At 36.1% G+C, this 24,948-nt stretch overlaps 1 protein-coding gene across 2 annotated transcripts in view; it reads left to right on the plus strand.

Annotated features, from left to right (window-relative positions):
* Positions 1–24,948, plus strand: part of LOC128985785 (eIF-2-alpha kinase GCN2-like) — a 103,648-nt gene that overhangs the window by 29,329 nt on the left and 49,371 nt on the right. For both annotated transcript variants that reach the window (XM_054405657.1, XM_054405658.1), the window contains exon 8: positions 18,718–18,849. In XM_054405657.1, the coding sequence (XP_054261632.1) occupies positions 18,718–18,849 (132 nt within the window). The remainder of the gene's footprint in view (positions 1–18,717; positions 18,850–24,948) is intronic.

Consider the following 24,948-nt stretch of genomic DNA (forward strand, 5'->3'; position numbering starts at 1 on the left):
GCTCCGTGGAGAGGAAAGAGACAACTCGTTTGTCCTTCCACTTAGCGACCATGACACCTTCAGCATACCGAGCGACTGTCTCTCCTTTTTTCAACTTGGCAGCTTTGATGTCTTCTGGGAGATACTTCCGGTCCATTCGAAGGGTTCCGGTGCAGTAAGTCTTTTTGGACAAGAGCTTTGAAGCAAGCGGAAAGCTGTTGTAAAAGTTGTCCATATAGAGTGCGTGTCCGACATTCAACTTTCCTTTCATAAGGTGCATCACGACTTTTATGGCATGTCCTTTACCTCCTAGCTGTCCTTGACCTCCAGAGTAGATAGTAAAACGAACCACAAGGCCGTTAGGTTCACAAAGGATTATAGCTTTATGCCGTATTTGTGGCATTTCCCTTTGATGTACTGTCGGAACAGTAAACGCCCCCTCCAGAGCACCATTCCCTCATCAAGTGACAACTCTCTACAAGGGTAGTATATTTCGTCCATCTTGTTGTTGAAATAGTCTATCAACATTTGAACTTTTATAAGTTTGTTGTCCGTTCCCTCGTTCCTGCCATCATTTTCCTCTGCGTTTCTATTGAAGTGAAGACACCGCAAAATCAGTAGGAATCTGTCCCTGCTCATTTGGTCCCGAAAACACTTTAGGTCAAACAAATATTGTGTTTTCCAGTAATCTTGGTATCGATTCAGTCTGATCGTTCCCATGTGTAAGATTAGGCCTATAAACACTTTCAGTTCATCAATTCTTAGTTCTTTCCACTTATTTATGCGTGAATGTTCAGTCAAACTAGGTTTATTGAACACCTCAAACGCATAAATGTTTGTTTCGCAAACAATATTTTCTAGCAAAATATCATCTAACATCATTAGGAACCAATCGATAGGTTTATTTTGACCTGGAACAGGTATCTTAAATCGGTTTTCACCTTCAAACCCAAATCTTCTAAACCCTTGAGTAAAAGGGGACCACGTGGGGTTGTATGATTCATCTATTTCGTCATCTGACTCACTCTCCTCACCACTCAGTTCAGCGTCACTGTCGTCATAGGCTTCATCATCACTGTCACTCGGAAAGTTTATACTTTGCCTAGATGTAGAGGCAGCCATTTTCCACTCAATTGCAATGAAAAATAAAGAACTATGTAAAGTTAAATGTATAACTTCGGTGGGAAAATCACACTCAAAACAACGCACTACCGAAAAATATAAAAAGGCGCCAACCGAAAACTGAGACCACGCGGGTTTGAGGTTAGGTCCAATACACAGTGCTACGCACGGCAGAACGTTCCCGGGGCAGTGCTAGCCGGTTACTGAATCATCCAACAATCAAAACACCAAGCGCGGGAAGTCCCGCGCGCAGCCCCGCGGCGCAGGTTGGGCGTGCGGGATTTCCCGCGCGTAGCGCGCAATGTGTTAAAGGTTGTGAGAATTTTAATACATGGAAGTTTGCACTACAAGCTTACCTGGAAGATTTGGATTTGTGGGACTGTGTATCTGGTGTAGAAAAGGATAAGAAAAAGGACACTAAATGTCGGTCAAAGCTGATCTTATTGCATTATGTTAAGCCTCCGAATCACTTTAGTTAATTAAAAATGGTTTAAATACCTTAACTGTCAGGTGATCCTTGGAGTAGTTTACACTACTGCAGTTTCAGCCTTCAGGGGGCTTTCTTCAGGTGTCAAAGGAGGTCAAACGTTGTCATTCATACGAATTCGTCACATTTAAACTACGAGAACACAAATACGAATACCGACACGAACACGAACATAAAAAACGAATACACACGTAAGAGTCACAAACATTTCCCATGGGTTGATTTATGTGCGACGCGTGCGAGGAGCTAGCCTAGACTAGCGTTATCAAGGTTGCAGTCCGTTGTCCACCCCCTCCCTTATCTTTTGTTGATGATAGTGGAGCCGACCGTTCTGCCAACTTTAATGCTGATTCATATATAATGTTCGATTTGAAACCTCTTTGTTCATTTAATACATTCTGGGGTTCTTTTTTGACGGCCTTATATATTTCAAACTCTTCCATAGTGTCCATGAATCGGCCTTTATTGCACTTATGGAGAATTTCGAGATTGTCGTGAATGGCGGAGTAACTGTGGTTATTATCAATTAAATGGTTGGCGTAGGAAGATGTAGATTTAGTATTATGTTTGCCTGGTAAATGTTCTTTAAATCTGATGTTAAAAGATCTGGCAGTTTGACCAATATAAAAGCTGGGGCAGCTGCTACAATTTAATTTATAAACTCCTGTTTTTTGCATGATATTTGTGTTATTGGAGGGATTCTTACTGTCCTTTAATATGTTAGCAAGTCTGTCTGATGTTTTGAAGGAAACAGTGATATTATTCTTTGAGAGCTCACGCTGTACTGTGTTATTCAATACATGACCATACTCGATAGCAACATACTGCTGTTCTGGCTTATGGGTTCTGTTTTCCCTATGTAACTGTTTATAAATCAGCCGGTCGACCATCTCGATCTTTATGTCTACACACGGCCGCGAGGGATGATCAGAATATTGCCACGATCACGGTAGAAGATGATAATGTCCACACGACCACGGGAAACACGAAGAATTCTGCCGCAATCGTGAAAGACGATGATGATCTCCAAACGACTGCGGGACATGATTAACATTTTGCCGCAATCGCGGGAGACGATTACGATGTCTACACGGCTGCGAGGGATTATCAGAAGTTTACCGCCATCACAAGCAAATACAACCACCAATCTTTTTTATTTTCCAAAATTTTGGCGCCCCAAAAAAAACACCAATTGCCTCGCGCCCTAGGCAAGTGCCTACCGTGCCTATTCGGTAAATCGGCCCTGGAATCTTCAGTCAATAAAGTCACGGCGGATGCAATAAAAACAAAGTTATTGGAAGATGTGTCTCCAGTACAACGTGATATGACTTTTGCAGGAACGGATTCTGCATTGTATGGTTCCAGTTCGAGAGGGACTTCATGTATGCTCAACGTGTGGATCCAACCGACGCGCGGGTCATCTATCGGAGATCTCAAGACGCTCTCCATTGTCGAAGGCACTATTTGTGATATTTAGTTGTAGTAGTGGTGGTCGTCAACGTTTGAATTCCCACCGTGTATATCGTTACGTGGCTAATTGGTAACATATCGGGTTGAGCAATGGTCGTCGGAGTAGTCAAAGTCGTAGATTTTGTTTCCACTGCCATTTCGTTCAAATGTCCAAGTCAAAACTGTGTTTTCGAGTCCAAATGAACAGGCGCCAGAGATGAGCCGCAAAATTCTAGGGGGGGGGGGAATCAGCCACACTCAGTGCTCAGAAGGAGCCGAGAAAAATCCAGGGGCGATACGAAGTCGTCACAGCTTTGACTGATCAATTAATTCGATTAATCGAAGGCTCAGAGCTCTAGAAGTGCTCAGGAAATCCTGCAGACGCTCTGTAGGAGCTATTTCATCCCCACCTCTGTTGAAGTGTTGTGGGAAATTTTGCCTAGCTTTCAGATTAACTCTGTAGGACCGACGAGAGTATTCTATGTCTATCTTACCCAATTGAAATTACTCGTATTAAACATTAAACTATTTTCTGAAGACGTTGTTAGATAATATAAAATAGAATATAATGTAAAAAATTCCTACAGTGTCTAAGGAGCCTAATTAATACATACAAAGAAGAATATAGAATACAGAAATAAGAAGAATTTAGAATACAGAAATAAGAAGAATAAGAAGAATACAATACAAAGAATCTAGCCTGGTACGGTTAAAATTAATTTAATACTATTGTTCGTAATTAGTTATCCAAATCTGAACACTCCCAAGACTTGATTCTTTCACCTGCCAAAAAACAGGGTTTGGAGCTCAGAGGACAAGTCTCGGGGTATCAAAACGATGAAAAACTAGAAATAATTTAGACCTTAAAATTACACAGAAAATTTAATAAACAAATGTGACTGTTAATTTTGAATTTATTCAATTAAAGCAATTTATTGAATTTATTAATGAAGCACATTTGCAAAATCTAAGTTATTATAATTTAGATATTTAAAATCAAATTTGGAAACAAGAATGCGAATGTTAAACAAAAATTATCCAACTCCCAATCTGAAAACAGGGCTGTGAGGCTTAAACCTAGAAATTATTTGGAAAACAATTTTCAATTCAATTCCGCCTTTGCCATGGTCAGCTCTGAAGCTCATTTAGATGAGAAGATCATACAGGGTATCTACAATTTCAAGTTCCATGACACGTTTTACCTCCGAGTAGGTAATCTAATTCCTTAAGAAGGTCATCCTGAACACGCACAGATGTAAAAGTATGACGTTGGCACTGGAACCCAACAGTGCATGAAACACAATTCAATGAAAAATATGTGGGAAATAGGGTCACATTGCCAACCCATTTTCCCAATCTTACAAAAACTGTGCCAGAAATTTATAGGGACAAGAGCTCCGAGAAGTCAAGTGAGATTCTTATGTACATAATAAGAGACAAAAGAAGTGAGAAGTGACTTACCTCGCTACATTGATGCTACCTGTATAGATGTCACAGCTAATGTTAAAGCTGAATAAAAAGAGCACCACCCGGCCAAATAAATCATAGTTTCTTTTTTCAAAAACTAATAATGTCAAATCCAAATCCGCTCTAGATCAGTTAATAGATCCACTTGCTTACCCTCTAATGTTCCCAACCGGAGACTTTGTTTGGGGCCCCTAATTTAAACACGCCTAACACAGAACCTATCGTAAAAATAATTTAACAATGCTATAGTACGAGTCGTACTAGTTGGTTTCAAGAGAGGGAGTTAGCGTGCCACATTAGGTCTGAAAAGCTCACTTTACAGTGTGTGGTTGACATCTACGTTGTCATAGAGGGTACCCGCCTACAGTACATAAGAGGTAGATAACCAAAGCAGTATGAGAGCGTCCTATAATTAAATATTGCAGGTTACTTTTATAATTTTTTACAACATAATATTTTTCATATTTCTATAAACAGTCATAGACTTTAGAATGACTCTTTGATTGGGGTCTTGCTGTTTATGTTTTTGTTGTTTATTTTTTTATTACAAGTTGCAGTTTTGCTCAATTTTGAGCAACAGGTAATATAGTAATGGTTTTAAGGGTGGAAAACTTGTTTGGATACTGCAATGCTGATTGGGCAAGTGATCCCGACGAAAGAAGATCCGTCACGGGGTACTTATTTATGAAGTGCGATGGTCCGATTTCATGATGTACCAAACGACAACCTACTGTGGCTCTCTCGAGAACAAAAGCCAAATATATGGTCTTCTTCAATGTCTTCTTCAGCTGCTCAAGAAGCATCAGTGTGTGTGTATTATGAAAAATACATTATTACCTTGAATTTGCCCAAAATTACACAACCTCTAAGCAAGAAACCCGTCTGCTACTACTACGATAGTGATATTGGGAGCAACTACCATGGTCAAGGACATCTGATGAAGCTGCATAGGATACGAATGACCCATAACCTCCTTCTTAATTATGGACTGTATGGAAAAAATTGTAGTTATTGGCCACAGACGGCAAAATTCCACTGTGAGGACTATATCCGTTTCATGCGCAGCATTTATCAGATAACATGCCCGAGTAGAGTAAGCAATGCAGAGATTCAACATAGGGGAAGACTGCCATGTTTATTGGCAGCCTCTATGAGTTCTGCGAGATTTGTTATCTGGTTATCTGTATAAACTGGGGCTAAGGCTTGCATAAGGTTAAGAAGTCGTAGGTAACAGGATGCTGCTACGTCAAGGACATAGCGCTGGATGTATTGGAACCACTCAAGTATCACTAGTGGGCGATGTAGACATACGTCTATATAGACATAGTCGTGCATAACGGGACGGAGTTAAAATAGACATTCTACACCACCGATGGGGTTATGACCGTGTTCTTCCACAAGAATTGTGAGTATTTCCCCAGAACTGGAGACTCAGGAATATTGGAGCTAAGGAAGAACAGTATTACATAATGAATAACATCCCTCTGAGAGGAGGGACGAAGGGCATGGAGGACTGAAGGTGGAACTACGAGTCCACCTTTGTACCTATTATCAAATCAAATCATATCAAATAAAATTATCTTTATTCACTTTATATATTTTACATACATGAATAGTGTCAACGCATACAAAATTGGTTATGCAACTTAATCTAAAAGACTTAACCATACAATTTGACAATTATTTTAGAATGTATAGCTAAATTCATTTTTTAAATTTAGAAACTCGTCTATACTAAAAGTAGCCAGATTAATTAAGAATGATTTTAATTTCTTTAAAAAATTGGGTTTATTTTGATCTTTTTTTAGTAAGGCAGGCAAACTTCTTATGAATAAATTGCCGATATACGAAGGCTTCATTTTTGAAAGTTTCAGCCGATGATGACTTTTTACAGTAAGATTTTTCCACCTTGTATTGTATTTATGGGATACTTCAGTGTTTTTATCTTTATAAACATGCTGAATAGTTTAAAAAATATACAAACCTTACACTGTAAAAATTTTCATTTATTTAAAGTACTTTTTCACCGACTTCTTATCCTTAAATTTTTCAATAACTCTAATGGCCTGTTTTTGTAGTTTTAAAACCTTTTTCAAACTTTTCAAATTTTGTTGTACTGTCCCACCATAAATTTTGATTCCGTAGCCAATATGACATTCTACAAGCGAGTGGTATATCAATTTTAACGCCAGCTTTATCACAGAGATAAGCCATTGATCTTAAAACAAACAAGCCTGAATTAATTTTACCAACCAAATACTTAATATGTTCATTCCAATTTAGATGTTCATCAATTATCAGATATGGTTGTGTTGCTAGCCTAGTGGTTAGGGTCTCGGACTTCGTTGCGGGAGGGACGGGTTCAATCCCCGGCACATCCACTAAAAACATTTATCTCGTATAACTCTCTCGTGAAATGCCACTGGCGTTGAAAAAAAAAAAAAAAAAATTATCAAGCCTAAAAATTTGGTTGATTTCACTTGATTGATCGGGTTATTATTTGGAGTAATTTTCGGGGTTTGATATTTTTTGAACTTATTTGTATGAAAGAGAACAAAATTTGTGTTAAATTGTTGTTTGTTAAGAATTGTTCGATATTTTTGAGCTCCAATTCAGTAGAATTTTTAATATCAGTGATTGAATTAAGATTGAATTGATTTAAGATTGATATCATCAGCATATATATACTTAATGTACTGGCTGACTCAGTCAATGCATTTGGGAGGTTTTTAATGTAGCATATAAATAAAATGGGGCCCAAAATAGAACCCTGAGGGACCCCTAGATGCGTTTGTAGTAAATCTGATTTTGTCTTCTGTATCCAATTGTTTTTTGATAAATAAGAGAGTTCTACAAATTGATAGCGATCCCCCAAATATGAAGTGAACCATTTATGTGCAACATCCTTAATGCCCATTATCTTAAGCTTGTTTAGCAATACCATATGATCTACATTGTCAAAGGCCTGCGACATGTCCATAAACGTTCCAGCAGTATTTAAGCCTTTATCAACAGAATCTATTATGGCTTCAATGAGACTAATTGCTGCAGTGACTGTTGATCTTCCAGCCCAGAAACCATGCTGTTCATTATCAATTTGCTCTGATCTGCTTAAAAATTCTATCAATCTGTTGTAAACTGCTTTTTCATATACTTTTGAAATTGTGGGAAGAACTGATACTGGCCGGTAATTAGAAACATCATTTTTAGAATTCTTTTTATGAACTGGTATGATTCTAGCAATTTTTAATTTATTTGGAAAATAGCCTGTAACAAATGAAGAATTTATAAGATGTGTCAGGATAAACTTTAATTCATCTTTTACCTCCTTTAGAATGGTGACTGATAAGCCATCATAACCGGATGATTTTTTGTTTTTAAAAGATTTGATAATTGAAAATATTTCAGTGTCAGTTACGGGTTTTAGATAAAAATTTGAATTCAATGAAAAATCTATATTGTTGTCATCTTGAGTAGGGAAAGATGGTTGAGTTGGTTTTGTGGTCATTGTTTGTGCAAAAAATGAATTAAAGAAGTTGCTTACTTCTTCAGGTCTGTTTATCAGCTTCTCACCATTTTTCAACACAATGCCCTCGGTATGTTTTTGTTTTTTACTATTGTGAATTTCTTTGTTTATTATTGACCAAGCAGTTTTTGAAATGTTAGGTGATTGCTTAGTTTTGTTGTTGTAATACTCTTTTTTTCCATTTAAGAGATCTGATTTGTAGTTTTTCTTTAAGATATTAAGATCGTTAAATGTGGATTGTTTTAATAATCTAGCTCCCTTACTTAAATTAACAATAACATCCCTCTTTAGCTTTAAATCATAGTTCATCCATTTTTTCTTATTGCTACCAGTTTTTTAATTTATTACTGGAAAACACTCGATAAAATATTGATAAAATAAATTGTTAAATATGGAATATTTGCATTGTGTAGGGGCCATATAAACATGCATCCAGTTTTCACTCTGCAACTTAAATTTAAACATCTCGATGTTCTCTAAACTGTTATTTCGGCAAGATTTAGTTTTGACTTTATCCTTTGGTTAATTTACTACCAGCAATGTCAAGCTCTAATACTTGTCCATCGTGGTCCGATAAGAATGTAATTAGACCATAAACATATAACTTTACATTTGTTAAATTTGTTAAAAAATTATCTATTGCCGATTGACAGTTGTTTACTACCCTTGTCGGAAAGTTGATTAAATATCGCATATTGTGACTTTTTAACATGCTCTGTAGTTCTTTAAACTTGTTATCTTTTACCATTATATTAATATTTATGTCTCCTGCTACTTAGTAGTTTTACAAGAATTTGAAACGCTATCAACTACAAAACTAAGATTATCCAGAAATAAATTGACATCGGCACTTGGAGATCGATACACACCTATCAATACAAACTCATACCCATTAGTACAGCACAGCATTTAAAAACCTTTTCCTGACAAAGTCTCTCTATTATTTTGGGCGATATTTTCTTTACTGTTACATTATTTTTAGCAAATATTGCTACTCCTCCTTTAGAAAACTTACTTCGACAAAAATAATTTTTTACAGTGAAGTCATCAATATTAATCTTTTGAATGGCATAATCTTTCATATTGTGTTCAGTAATTACAAGAATGTGTGGTTTAATTTCATCAATGATTACTTCTAAGCCAATTTTCCGAGATTCTAGATGTTCAATATTTTGGTGTAGTATGATTAATTTGTTTCTAAAATTTGCATTCATCCCGCTTGTTACCAATTTTATGTGTTGGTGAATTATGGTGGGAAATGCTGTTTACATTGTTGTTGTTATTATTATTACTGTGATTATTGATATTTTCAGAGTCCAAAGATTTTCCTGAAGTTTTATTAGAATCATTAAAACCAAAAGATGGATCATTTGTTGCGAAATGATGTTTCTTGTCATTCTTGATTAGTTTAAATTTGGAATTGCTTTGTCAATTACAATGTCAAAATTTGTGTTACTCTGTGATGAAATATCAATAATTTCAGTTGTACAATTAAAATTTCCCTCTAAGAGATCACAAACACTTGACTCGTCGGAGGACACAGATAGGCACTCATCACTAGTACTATACACTGCTGGGATGGGTTGAGCAGTGTTGGGGAAGCTACTTTTAAAATGTAGCTAGCTACAACTACTGCTACATTTCCAAAAAAGTAGCTTAGCTACAGCTACAGCTACAGTTCCGAAAAAGTAGCTAGCTACAACTACAGCTACAATGAAATGTAGCTACAGCTACAATTTTAGCTACTTTTCCAAAGACATTACTTTTTATTCCACGCACATTAGGTAAATGTAAAATTAATTGCAACAACATTTTTATTGAACAAACATTTAAACAAAAAATGTCGTATTGTATCTAACCAAGGCCCCACTAGAAAAAAACAATTACTTGGAAAACAAATTATTCCTAGATTGTATTTAATTTGTTGGCATTATAAAACTAACATTTCAACAACAGAACCAAATAGTTGGATGTCCCATCATATTTAGTACTTATTTTTAAATATTGCATTATTTTTAAGCATCTTATATGTAAATTTCATTAAGTTCAAAGGACATACAACCAAACTATATTTTAAAAGCTCATTTTATTTATTTAATATAGGCTAGATTCATTTATAGATGTCTTATATCAACAATTAAGACCAATAAAACGGTAAAACGATTATTTAAAAATACTTTTTTGTGTTACAGAGCCTAGCCTACTGATATTGGAGTTTATTGCCTTTCTTTACTTTTTAATGTTAAAAACGACATTGCCATATCTTTTAACCATAATGATAAGTTACTTATTCTATGAATAACACTTTTCAATGTCAATAAATCGTCCTTTATGCTCATTATGCATAGGGCAAATTTTGCTTCAACCTAATTGGTACAGAAAACCGTATTCAGCAACTTATCCTGAAATCGGCTTTTAATTTAAACATGTTGAAATTTGTAAAGTAAAAATAACATGTAGGCCTACTTGGCTATGTAACAAGTAGGCTTGTTCTTGGAAGGACTAAACAGATATATTCCTAATAATTGAACTTGGAACTTTGTATTCGTCTTAAACCATAGCATAGCCTAGGAATAGTCCTATTACAAGAGCTGTTAGCAGGAGCAAACTATGCAATTTTTTCAATGCAATTTTCATGTTATATGGAGATTTTTTCGTTACAATTATCATGTAGTCTAGGCATATCTTAAAAATTAAATCTCATCAGGTAATTTCCTCTTTATTAATTTAGTAAACCTTTGAAAAATCTTCGTAATCTAGCCAAGGAAGGGCTTGTGATGATAAACCACAATCAACAGCTGAAGCCAAGAAGGTTGATAGACTAGCTTTCTCATTATTTTAAGGTTTAGTGTTGGTTTCCATTAAAACCCAAGTTGAAACACTATCGATATAATAAGGAAACTAAATTGATTACTAATTTCCCTGTCAATCACTTGCAAGCATTCAATAGCTTCTCTTATCACCGGTCACGTTTAAACGTCGTCTACTCGTCTGTATCTAGCGATTTTATTTTATCTGACAGTAATCATAGAGTAGTAAATTAAGGAAATGAGAGCCAAAAATGTGGATAACACTCATTTAATGGCCTCCATGTCCACACAACATTGTAATAGGGAATGAAACGGCTGCAACCAGCTGTATGAAGCCAAGAAAGTAGGCCTGATTTTTTGAAAATCTCAGTTTGAAAGAGGTTGTTTCACGTAAGGTTGAGGTTATGATAAAAATCACTATCTCAAACAATGTTAATGTAGCGAGAAAAGTAGCTAAAATTCCGCTACAACTACTTTAAAAATGTAGCTAGCTACAGCTAAAGCTACAAAATCTTAAAAGTAGCATAGCTACAGCTAACGCTACAAAAAAAGTAGCGCGCTACTGTAGCGTCGCTACTTGTAGCGCGCTACTTCCCAACACTGGGGTTGAGGTAGGTCGTCTCTAGACTCTGCATGGCTGTGCTCCACAACTGGCTCGGCTCCGTCACATCCACATGGAAGCTGATTGGAAGATTTCACTGCAGACTCCTTTACCATTATTTCTGCCACTTGAATTTCTTGACGAAGCTTGTTTATGAAATCGGGAAAGTTTACTCCGTTATAAAGTTGTCTGGATGAATGTTCTTGCTTTGCAACTACACAAACTGCTGCTCCTGTATAAATATGGGGTTTCACTATATTCTTGGCAAACTTTTCAATGGAGATACGGTCCCTCACACAACCAATTGGAGAGCCTACCAAGCTTTTGAAGTGGTTTGTATTGATACTTCTAATAAGGTGTGAAAAACACAAATTATAGTCTTCCAAAGAGGGTTTTGCTGAGAATTTTGATTTTGTTATCAGTCCGTAAATCCCTGCTCCGTTATTGGTTTGCTGTAAGGATAAATATTTGTTGAGAAGGTCAGAGGTCTGTGGTCTTCCAAAAATCCTTCTTAAAAACTCCAGCCACGCCTGCGCTCATATTTCTTTCTTCATGGAAATCACTGGATATACAATGCGCAAAAGCAACTGAGTTGTTGATCTTAAAACGGCTGATAATGTCAGACATATTTTCTTCTAGTATTTGTATACCTTCCCATTCATGTAAAGACTTGTTGGCTACAGCGAGTATAAGGACTTTACCATTTGTTAGGCCCTTCGAATCGGTCGGAAGTCGAGTTAGACAATTCTGAACTAAATAGTTTCTTTTCTTTAATTTTTTGCCAGATTTCTTTTCCATCCTATAATGGCAGCTTTGTCTATTGTTTTTGCTCACCAACGTCTCATCATGGTCTTCTTGATCAGCATGGTTCAACATGGTGAATCTGTTGATTGTATTAATAGGTGTACTGTTGTGTTGTGTGACAGGTAGGCCTAACTTTTTTGACTTATCAAATCTCACCTTAATCCAGTCTTCATTGTTTTTATTCGTGCTTTGTGATTGTGTGGTACATCACATCTAAGAGGCTTTGAAGATGCGGTAGAGTTGTTACTGGCTGAGAAATCTTGTTCGGTTGTAAGTAATTATAACGACATATAAGTAACATAACGTCGTTCGGTTGTAATTCAAATCACAATTCACATTCTGGGTAGGACCCAGTATGTACAGGTGTTGACTTGCAGATCAAAGACCTTAAGGGTCTGTCAAGGGGTCCCACAGGGTTCAATCCTTGGTCCAGTTTTGTTCTTAATTTATGTTAATGACCTCCACTCCTCTATGGTCGGCGGAAAAGTCATACAATATGCAGATGACACGACTCTCTATTTTCAATCAGAATCCCAAGAAACTCTTGAAATTGAAAGTTTTATCAATTTGAACGCATGCATCCAAAAGTTTCAGTCCGAAAATTTAAACACGAATCAGTCAAAAACGACGTACATAAATTTTTCCCTTCGTCAACGTGACGACGAGACAACGCCAACTGTAATGATGGATGAAACCTGCCTGAAAGAGGTTGATTCCACAAAGTTCTTAGGGATGCACTTGGATAGAGTGCTGAACTGGCAAGATCATGTAGATAGCATCTGTCCAAAAATTGTAAAAGGGATTTTTGCCTTGCGTAATCTCAAGCCTTTATGTTCAACACAAGTTTTGGTCATAGCGTGTTATGGCCTCATTCATCCCCATCTTTCCTAGGGATTAAGATTGTGGGGGGGTTGTGCCAGACAAAATGTTAACAGGGCATTTAGGCTTCAAAAAAGAGCCATCAGATTGATTGCAAATCTGAGGCGGAGAGAGTCGTGTAGACAAGCTTTCAGGGAGCTTGGAATTCTGACCCTACCTTCCCTGTATATATTGGAAACAGCTGTATATTGCCGTTTTCAACATGTGCCTATCCAAGGCACTGCTGTGCACAGCCACGGGACTAGAGCAAGGGAAAGTTTTCGCACTGTCTGTAATATATTGGAATCAGCTGATAATTTGGTTTTATGCTTATTATGAAAATGTAAACAAATAATGTTATGTTTTGTTCTATGATTAAATGAGTTTAAGTTAGTTCTTGATTTTATTTCACTGGCGACGATGAGTAAAAAACGAACCCAAAGATGTGAAGATATTGGTTGGAACAATAAAGAAGAGGTGCGAAAGAGAATGGAAAAGTTTTCAATAGAACCCTATGATGAAAAATTGAACTGGGAGGATTATGAAGCTCACTTCCAATTGATGTGCAAGGTAAAGGGATTGGGTGATGACCGTGATGAAACTGAGGAGGCCAGAAGGGATCTTCTTCTTGCATATGTTGGACCTGTACGCCTCAAAAAGTTATCTAACTTCATTTTACCTAGGCAGATTTATGACATACCAATGACTGAACTGCTTGATACATTTCGGTGTGTTTATAAACCTAGTTAAACAATCTTTGCAGCGAGACTAGACTTTGAAAAATGTGTGAGAGGAAATGATGAGAGTTTTTCAAATTTCGTCTTACGTTTAAAAGAGTTAGCCTCCTACTGTAAATACGACAGGTATTTTGAGGAAAGAGTAAGGGATAGATTTGCTGGTGGCGTTAACTTTCCACAGTTTGAAGTTGAAATCAGGCAAAGGTGGCCAGAAGGCATAAATAAAGATGGTTCACTTTTAACTTTAAATGAGTTGGTAGATTTAGCTGAAGCGATGGATAGAGCTAAGCGGGAAATGAATATTTTAGAAGAAGCTATGCCTGTAATTAACAAGGTACATAACTATGATAAGAAAAATAGATCTTTGGCAAAAGAAACATACAGCCATTCTACAGAAGATTGTAATCAGTGTGGACTAGTACACAGTGGAGAATTTTGTCCAGCTCAAAAGTCTAAGTGTTTTTCATGTGGAAAGCAAGGTCATTTCTCACGACAATGTGGAAACAAAAAGACAAAACAATGTCACTTCTGTGGAAAGATGGGTCATTTTCCGCGACATTGTCATTCAAAAAAGGCCTATTTGAACCAAATCAACGACACAGACATAAAATCTGAGGAAGAAGAGGTACAGTTAGGAATTTCTGAACTTAAACCTAATAGGAAGATCCCAAGAGCACAAATTAATGTTACCCTAAATGAAGTACCAACAACCATGGAGTTTGATTCAGGAGCTAGAGCATCGATGATTGATGCACTCCTGTGGAAACGAATTGGATCACCAAATTCGAGGGCATGTAAAACAAAATTTGTCGCTTATGGAAACAATACCCTGGATGTTTTAGGAGAGTGTGAAGTTAATGTTAAAGTTTATGGACAGATTAGGAAACTTAAGGCTGCTGTGGTAAATGGAAACGAATCTCCTTTGTTTGGATTACCATGGATGCTTCTTATATGTCGAATTGAATGTCTCTTGAAAAATGCTTCCATTTCAGTAGAGACAAACTGTGGCCCGTTGTCAGTTACTACTTGTGATGGTATCCCATACCTGCTCATCCACGATCTTAATCTTTGAATTATGGCAGTTGAAGTCGTTGTTCTTAAACATTCAACTTCTGCCCACTTAGATAGCGTGTCAATCCCTACTAACCACATTACTCCATCAACTGGTCCAGCTAAATCCAAATGAACATTAAATGAGTTTAAGTTAGTTCTTGATTTTATTTCACTGTCCATCACCGAACAGCTGCATTTGAGAAACTTCCTTCTCAATTAGGTGTCAGGCTCCTTAACTGTCTTCCTGAAAGGCTTAAAAGTCTGGAAAGTTCCCTTCTACTCAAAACAAAACTGAAGCGTGACTTGAAAAATCAGGCGTTCTATTCGGTTGATGAAATCACTGCACACCTTTGGAGTTAAGGGCCATAGTATTATATTCCTCAGGGGTTATGAGTTAAATATTTTAAGGCTTTCTTAATAAATGTAAAATGTTTTTCAGTTTTCCACCATTTCTTTAATGTATTGATTTATTTGTTTAAAGTTAAATTTAATTTAAAGTGTAATTTTATAAAATAACCTCTATGTAACTATAAATATTAGAATAACTATTATATGCTACACGATGTAAAAATTGTCAAGAGCAATAAATAAATAAATAAAGTAGGTGTATTTCATCATTTGACAGCATTACAATATCACTTATCAGCAAGGTTATGGAGACATTATAAAGTGCTGCAATGTAGAGTCGACTCACTCACTGGTGACAGACTCTGTTTTAACCTCACTGTCCAAGGTTACAGGAAATGCGTAGAGTTTGTCAAGAAGTTTAGTCTTCCGAACCTGATGGTTGGTAGAGGTCGCTACACAATCCGCAATGTTTCCTGGTTGTTCCAGGTACGAGACTACAGTTGCTTTGGAAGTGGAGTTTCCCAATGAACTTCCCTGTGACTACTTTGAGTACTTTGGTCCCGATTTCAAATAGCCCATCTCCCCATCCAACATGGCTAACCAGAACACTTGTGATTACCTTAAGAACAGATTAAGAGAAAAGTATAACTGGAGATGATTACGAACAGGTTGTTTGACAACTTTCAAACAATCTGCCTCATGCTCCGGATGCTCTGTCTGATGCTGCCTCGTGCTCCGGATGCTCTGTCTGATGCTGCCTCACGCTCTGGGCAAGCAAATTCTAGCCATTGTGGACGATGGAATCAGAGAAAAATCAGAAGACAAGAACAAAAAAATCCTGGTGAGAGGCTGCCTCAGAGTCTCCGAGATAAGCTTATGAAAATGAGCTGAGTGACTGTGAAGATGCGGGTCCTGGAGGTGGTGGTAGACGAGACAACCGATTGTTCAAGGAAAAGAAGCATGTTGCTGACACCAACATCAACAAAATTAAGACAAATAAATGACGACGGAGAAAAAACAACAGATAATATGAACATAGAATCAGGACCAAACCCTTGATAATCTAACAAAATTAACTATCTTGTATTTAATATGAAGACTAAACCAAACTCTGCTACCACATATATAAACTCACCAATGTTACTTATAATCTGTTCACAAAATTTAGGCTGTTTGATGGGAAGTTCCTCACTTTTTTTGTTTAATGTTTGTTGCAGCTGTTTGACATGTTGAATAAAATGTTTGTTGATATCTACTTGTGTCACCACTCATAATCTTTACCTTTAGTTCTGAACTATTAATTTTCCTTTTGTGTTTTATATTTAATATCATATGTTCAGCTGTTTATTGTTTATTTATATTTTGTAAACAAATATTCAATTACATTCTGTAGTTCAACCAAACAAGACCTATCTCTTCTCTTTCTTTTTATAATAAACTGTTTTACTACTTAAATTACCAACAACCTGCGTTCTGCCAATAATAATAATATTAACTATGATGTCCTCCTCCGGTTTGGAAGTGGTGGAGGACAAAACAAATTATATTAGTGATGGCGGGGGCAGCGGTGTTAACAACTTGTTACCTCATCTGTCGAGCTATTGTATTAAGGGTAGGGTGATGTGGAGGGAATGGATTTCTTCCCCTATAACCACCCAAATGTTAATGGAGTTTATTAAAGGGTGACTAAGAATAGCAGATTCAAAGCTATCCTAAAATCCCTGCCACCGTAGCATATCCCCTTGGATAGCATATTTCCTTGACTGTACTGATTTGGAATGGATGAAAGTAGCAGAACAGAAGATGTACCAAGCACAGTCAGTGGGTTATTAGTCCAGGCAGACAACAGATGACGCTAACCTGGCAAAGTTTTGCAGTCTGGACTTAAACTCCACCGGGTTAGTGTTGTCTGTTGTCGTAACTGATCAGTAAATGTTTCGTGTCCGTAAACGTGTTTTGTGTCGTGTGTAAATGTTTATTTATTTTTACGTGTTAAATCTGACGCTCTTCATGTGAAGAAAGAAGAAGTCCTTGTACCGCCTGAAGATGACTCACATAGGAGTCAAAACTAGTTGCAACTCCAATTAAATAGATTGCTTGATAGCAGGTATTTAAACCTTTTTAACAGAATATAATGGCTACACCCTAAACCCCCCTTAGACTTTGAATTTTGTAAACCCCCATCTTATTGCATATCTACACCATACAAGGACCCTGTATGTCATATTTGATAATTCTAGGTTGTATATTTTGTGAGATATAGCAAGGGAACACTAAATAAACAGGCTGTAATGCTCCTCTGGCATGAAGTCATCATAGGCGATGGCAATGACGTAATGTTTTCCATTTGTGATCAGCTGCTTGTTTTAATCTTTTCTTGGAAAACAAAAATATAACAAAAAAAAGTTAACATTACGTCATTGTCTTTGCCAGAGGAGCATTGCAACCTGTTTATTTAGTGTTGCCTTGGATATAGAGATCTTTTAGTCAGTCAGTGGTATTTGTCTTTTAAAAGTATAGAGATAACTTGTACCGATTTTGTTGTATTATACAACAAATTAATACAAGTAGACGCGAACAACCAGTCAGCTGATTAAACAATAGACGACGATACCCACAGTGCACTACGAGGAGTGGGGATGATTTTAGCCCAGCCAGGAATCGTCAGTCACTAGTAGAGTTGTTTCCGCCCTTCCCAAGGTAATAGGTGATCCAAGTTTGGTTCGTGCAAATTAAATTAATTCACAGTGTTTGTCGGTCAATTCATATTTTCATTAAATCGTGTAGCCTATATCCCGCAGGGATATATTTGCAGCGCGTGGTGAAAATAAAATCAGTTTCCAGAAACAAGTGTCGTAAATTTACTTTAACGGCTAGCACAAACCGCCATTGGAAAGTTCACGTTCTGTCGATCGAAAACTCATTCACGTTTTTTGAGGAAAGATCACCTATTGCCGTAATTCCTTCCCTTATAGTGTGTTTAGTGTCGGACGTCCAATTTTGTAAGTAATCTATGTTCTTTATTGTTGTAGTTATATTTTTCAGTGAGTCGCACATGTGGTAAATTTTCCTGTTATAGTTTGTTATTTCTTGCTATATGAGCACATGTTTTCAGTTTAAGTTCTTACAGGTGATTTTTATATCCGTTTTTAGACAGTCGATCAGTATCATATCGTAAACTGTAGTAATCTTACGATATTAAGGTTAAATAAATGAAAACGTTTTTGTAGAGTAATTCAGAGTTACTTGCTAAGAATTTTATAGTAGTATAAATATTTGTAAATTCATTATCTTTACTTTGCCGTTCCATTCAAACAAAGATTTATGCAATTTTGTCCAGAATTTTTTTTTAATAATATATATTAGATTAAATAAAAAACATATTTAATTAAATTAGTGCTTATCGGTAACCGGGTTATTGAATGAGAGTGCTATTGATTTCATTACCCAGGACTAAGATGACACTTGGATTGCAGATGAAGCACACTGATACTGAAATCGATGATTTCAGTCCATGGACTGTTTCTCCAAAAGGAGTTTCACGACTTGAAAATGAGTTTGAAGTTTTGCAATTTGTTGGAAAAGGTGCTTTTGGTGATGTCTTGCAGGTAATAAAATGTAATTACTCTAACTGTAACTCTTATACTTAATAGCAATTTAGTTCTTAATTTGTCTATTTTATATCTTTATTCTTATAATGCATATTATTCACAGACAATCTTAACTCTGAATAACAATCTTTAAAATATTGGCCATCATTTAAAAACTACTATTTACAATAAAATTGTATGTATTGTAACTACATACATTACAATGATACTAGGGAACCTGTGCGGCTCAATGAGCTGCACAGTATGAAACACAACGCCGAGGAAAACATTATGCTTAAATTCGAGTAATTCTATAGTTACATCTTAGAGTTGTTTAAACACTTGTTAGAAACTAATTTCAAATACCTCTATTTGCGTCGTCAAGGCTCACCTACATTATTTCTGCTCTTAGTTTTAACTGATAACTTCTAATGAATGCTAAACGATCTGATTCAATTTGAGTTAACATGTTGCAACACACTTTTTTCAGCATTGAGAATTGAAGAAAACTGTTACCTTACTGATAACCTGTGTTAAGTTGGGTCTTTTTATTTCTTTGATTTGAGACATTCCCCTAATCAAACAAATTTTCTCCATAGAGAATCCTGAAAAGTGGGGTGATACCAACCATTTCATGTTCTCCATTTTTAACCCACAAACTCTGGGTTACCAACTGGACAGCTATAATCTGCTTTGAATAGGCTAAAGCAGCAGCACCATTGAAAGTTGGTTAACATATTTTAAGGTGTTGTCTGTCAGTCACAGTATATGCCCCGCATCAGAACATTCTCACGTTGTTCAGTGGAGTTTCTCTTAATACCTGTCCATAAGTTTTGAATGTGTCGAAATAGGTTGGATAACTCTAGTAGCTATAAGATTTGGATAGCAATTTTAATTTTATCTTTTTGAACAGCGTAATATATTATTTGCCTCACCTGAATCATAAAAATAAACTTGACCATAACTCGAGTGGATCGTTGAATACATTAACACTAATTCCTTCACGTATGTTTGGTCTAATATTGCCACTAAAACTTTCAATAGTAAATGAGTTTTTGAAACTTGTTATTTTTGGCTTGAAATGTTTGGATTGTGCAGGTGAATTCAGTAAAAAACTTTTTATAAGTTTGTCCGAGCAACTGGCAACATAACCTAGGAGTAAACAATCCATTTGCGTTTTTTCTCAATTGAAGTAGAGCGAGTAATACAAAAGTTTACAATAAAAACATAAGGTCCGCCAAGATTTGGTATAATCTTACTACTTGAACTTGTCGTAGTCAAGGCATTAATATAGTTTGTACTAAATGTTTTGAAATATCTCAATCTGTCAGTGTCAGAAGTAAACATTTCTTGCATGCATTCATTTGATCTGACATTAGGCAAGTTTAATTTACCACCATGACAACACTATGTGCTTCGTATATTTTTTCACTTCCAAATTATGTTGCATAGCAGAACTGGCAAATTACTCATCTCACCAAGTGAATGTGTATCTGGATGGGTATCTGTGGGACCAGACCTCTCTTTTTCTACTCTCCTCATACGCATAAGATATCTTATTATTAATTGTCTCCTCCCGTTTTCAATATTTCTTCTTTGAACTTGAGGCATCTTCTGTTCTTCCAACAAAACTGATTAACTGTTTAACTTGGTCTTAACCTACTGAATATTACAAACATTAATATTTACTCCCAAAAAGCTATAGTTCGGCCGCTTAGAAAGCGACCTCCTCCAGCATTGGTTTAGCATTAGCGTGCAGGTCGTTTTCTAAGTGGCCGAACTATAGTGAGTTTCTTTTTTTAAACAGCTGTTTTTTGTTTTTAAATTTGTTCAATGTATTTCTTATGGGGAAAACCAGACTTTTGAGAGGGCCTCACACCCTTAAGAGTACGAATTTTAAAATTCTAATACCTTAGTGCAAAACTACATATAAAGACAAACCTTTTGACACCTTAAACTTAAAAATTGGTCTACAAATAAGGGAGGAGTTGCGTTAACAAAAAACGGCTTCACGTATTATATACAGGGTGACAAAAAAGTCTGGAAACGGCTTGATATCTTATTAACTAAATTTATTAAAAAATTCAAACCTTTCACATCAACTTATATGTATGAAAACCACTTTTTGCAAGCATTACCATTTTTGTACCTTCACCAGGGGACGGCCCATAAGGAGTAGGTACATAATCTTTAATGTAAGCATAGGTTGTTGTTATGCACATCATTTTAAAGGTCTGGTCAAGTGGAGTTCATTGCCGGAAACCGCGTTAAAAAAGGTCCATCCGTTACAAAATGGCGGCAGTCCAAAGTTCTTGCGGAATATACCTGCACAGGCCTTAGTTTAATGGTAAATACTCATAGTCAACATTAGCCGGGAAGTATGAAACCCGCTTAAATTTGTTTTGAAGATTGGTTAACTTAGTCAATGAGCTAGTTGACTTTAAAATACAACGAGGTGTTAGCCCGTCTTACGTACGGGATTAGTCAGTTAAAACTGTGTATAAATCAGAACAGCTAGCGTACACGTATAAAGACAAATTTTATAGCATCCTACAGTAGAAAGAGTAATTATCAATTGAGAAAGTGTATAGGCCTAGTCAACGATATCACCTTCCAATTACATCGCATATTTGCCTCTTCCATAATCAATATCAACACAATACAATTACTCATACTATACACAATTTCCAGTAGGTCTGAATAGAAACTCCCTAAAATAAAACGAAAACATCCAATAAAATTCACAGTACACATAATTATAAAGTTGGTGTCCTGACATCATTAAACGAATCGTCCACACATATCCTTTATATCAATTTCACTGCATCAATTGCTAAATAAATAAGTGTAAACAAAGAAAAGTCAAAACAACAACATATAGTTTGTTTTAGTAAACAGCTGAGTCGAAAATAAAATAATATTCATTTAAACAAAAGGACTGGTCACATGTTGAAGGAATTTAAAACGTAAAACACTAGTAAAGCTAGTGACGTAATTAATTGTCTATGTTTATTATCCATTCCTTCTAATATCCTTAATAATTAAACAACCCTCATTGAATCAATATACACTGTAATTCCCCGTATTCATTTATTTAAACTATACAATTCAGCGCCTCCAAACAACCACAACTAAACACACGCCAAACTTTTAGATTTCATAAAAAGATTGTTAGTCTAATTGCAGTATCCTAGGTCAATGATGACGTTGTGCTCAATCTATGTCATTCATTTGTATATCTTTGGATAAAACCCGTCTGGGCTGTGGTGGCAATTTAAAATTGTATTCCTGAGGATTCTTGTTCTCCTTCTTTATGACATCAATATTTCCGGGCCTAATCCAAACCAAGTTTAATTATTCAAAAACATTGATTGTGAACAAACCAAGATGAATTGAAACGTGTAAAAAATGGATTTTCCTACCCTTTCCTAAAAAAGTTGAGCAGTATAATAATTTGCATATCCTTTTTTAAGACTCGTGTACAGAGCCTCGACTTGTATACATTGATGGTGTTACTTTTCTCGGTGGTCTACTAATCTTACTTATTTCCTAAAAATCAATGAAAAATCAGAGTAAATAAAATAACCTCATAGTTCTACAGAGCATTTTCATATTTAACCAGCTGTTAGTTAAAAGAAAATTATATTTCACTAAAACAAACCGAAGATTACAAAGATTTATTTAAAAAAAATCCTTTGAACATCCTAGTATTTTACCTATGTATATTTAAATAATCTGTCATCCTCTTATCGAAGGATTGAACGTATCAATGATTAGCATTACACATAGTATAAATAAGTCAACCCTTAGTATGTCTTTTAATTTTATCCAAATGCTGAATTTTTGTTACAAACGCTGAATGTTTACAGCTGTTATGATAAACAAATTATATTACACCAAAAGCTCGTTTAGAATCTTAGCATCGGCTGCTAGACTTTTTAAAAATTAAAACTTAATTTCAAAAAAACTGAAACCCTAAACTAAAATTATGGCTTCGACATTCCCTAGTTCTCAAAATTATCTCTCTTTCAACACAAAAATCATGAAAATCTGTCGAGTGGTTGTTCCAGAATCGTGAAATAAAAAAACACTGTTTCGTTTTAATATTATAGATTCCAGCTCTCATGCTAATGTTTAATATGAGTATTTACCAATACTAAGGCCTGTGCAGGTATATTCCACAAGAAATTTGAACAGCCGCCATTTTAAATAAATAAATAAAATTGCCTTTATTGATCAAGCGTTTCTCAGTACAACTGCTTTTCAGAACAACTCTCGTCATATTATAAGTAACAATAACTTATAACTAACAATAACTAACAAACAAATAAATAGAAACAATAACAAAACAGAAACAAGAAAATCTATATAACAACTAATCATTACAGTACAATTCCTTAATTTTGGCTCTAAAAGATGGCAAGGCATATTTTTGAGGCCAGATGGGAGGTCGTTGTACAGCTTTGGGCCGAAGTACGAGAAGCTTCTCCTTCCAAACTCAAGCCTCACTCTTGGAAAGTGAAGCTTTTGCATTCGGTTCGGTACATTTCTTCTCCAGAGATGCTGTTTCCATAAGCAGGGAGACAATATGCAAACACCGACAGAACCAGTGACTGCATGAGGCGCAGCTTTGCAGATTCTGGCAGCAGACTTCTGAACATGTACAGCCCTCTCAGCCTACCTAACACGCGCTGCGAAGCATGTGTGACATGGTCAGAGAAGGTGAGCAATTGCAAGCAATTCAAAAGCATACAGAATTTGGATGCCACAACAAAAGCAGGTTAAAATTGCAAGAGATGTAAAAGTTCTTTCAAAAATGTACTATGAAAGAAATGAAGATGTAAATGATTACAATCTTCTTGAGCAAAATAAAATAAAAGAAAGTGATAAAAAAGATCAAGATTTTTGCATTATTCCGATCAAACAGAGCGAAAATAATGATGACCAGTCTGATTTTGACACTATATTTGAAGAAGAAAATGACAGTGAAATGGAAAATGATATTATTTTCGAAGATGATATTGAAAATCAACCTGATGATTCACCAAGCTCAAGTGATATTGAAAATCAACCTGATGACTCACTAAGCTCAAATGAACATTTAGACACTGATGAAATAAGGGTATCACAGAAAAGGCAAAGAAAACCTCCTCTGTGGACAAAAGATTATCAAATGTCAGCTACCTGCAATGAAGATTCAACTTTAGAATCTTCAGAGGAATGGAATGAAGCAATAAAAGAGGAAATAAAAGCTCATTTAAAAAATGAAACTTGGGTGCTCGAGGATAGAAACAAAGAAATTAATGAAATTGGTTGTACAGTTGGCTCTCGATAGTCCGACACTTAACAGTCAAACACGCTCGGTAGTCCGACGCTGCGGCAAACTACAGTAGACAGCTGTTTAGTGACATCGGTCTAGGCGTCTCACGTGTTTCCGGTAGCTGGTTCCAGTGTTCAGTAGCGAAGTGACTCGTGCATACGTACTGTACTTTTGGTGATCAAGTGACAGTTTACCTTCAGTGTTTTTAGTGTTAGAGTTTTGTTAAGTGTTGTGTGATGGCGAGCACAAGTGGAACCAATAAACGTAAGCATAAAACATTAACTCTTCCCGAAAAATGGGAAATTATTAAGAGGTATGACCGTGGTGAAACTCCCACGGCTATTTCTAAGGTTTATGACATCGGGCGACCTACCGTTTATGACATTGTGAAAAATAGGGAAAAAATAGAACATTTTATAAAATGTGTTGAAGATGATTCTAAGAGAAAAACACTTAAAATGAGCGAATATCCCCAAGTTGAGGAAGCTCTTTATGCGTGGTTTAAACAGCAAAGAAACAGACATGCCCCGATTTCTGGGGATATTTTAAAAGAGAAAGCACGCTTTTTTTATCGTGAAATCATCAAAAAAGATGATTTTTGTGCCAGCGATGGCTGGTTTGAAAATTCCAAAAAGCAACACGGTATTTGTTTCTTACAGATGAGTGGAGAGAAACTATCTGCCGATGTGACAGAAATTTCTAACTTTATTGAGACCCTTAAAGCTAAAATCACTGAACTAGGCCTTACGCCTGAACAAGTTTACAATGCCGACGAAACCGGCCTAAATTGGCGGCAA

Source organism: Macrosteles quadrilineatus, unplaced genomic scaffold (genome assembly GCF_028750875.1).
Source record: "Macrosteles quadrilineatus isolate MER2022 unplaced genomic scaffold, UCM_ALF_1.0 Scaffold_2__2_contigs__length_208266976, whole genome shotgun sequence".
In the NCBI taxonomy this organism is placed as follows: Eukaryota; Metazoa; Arthropoda; class Insecta; order Hemiptera; family Cicadellidae; genus Macrosteles; species Macrosteles quadrilineatus.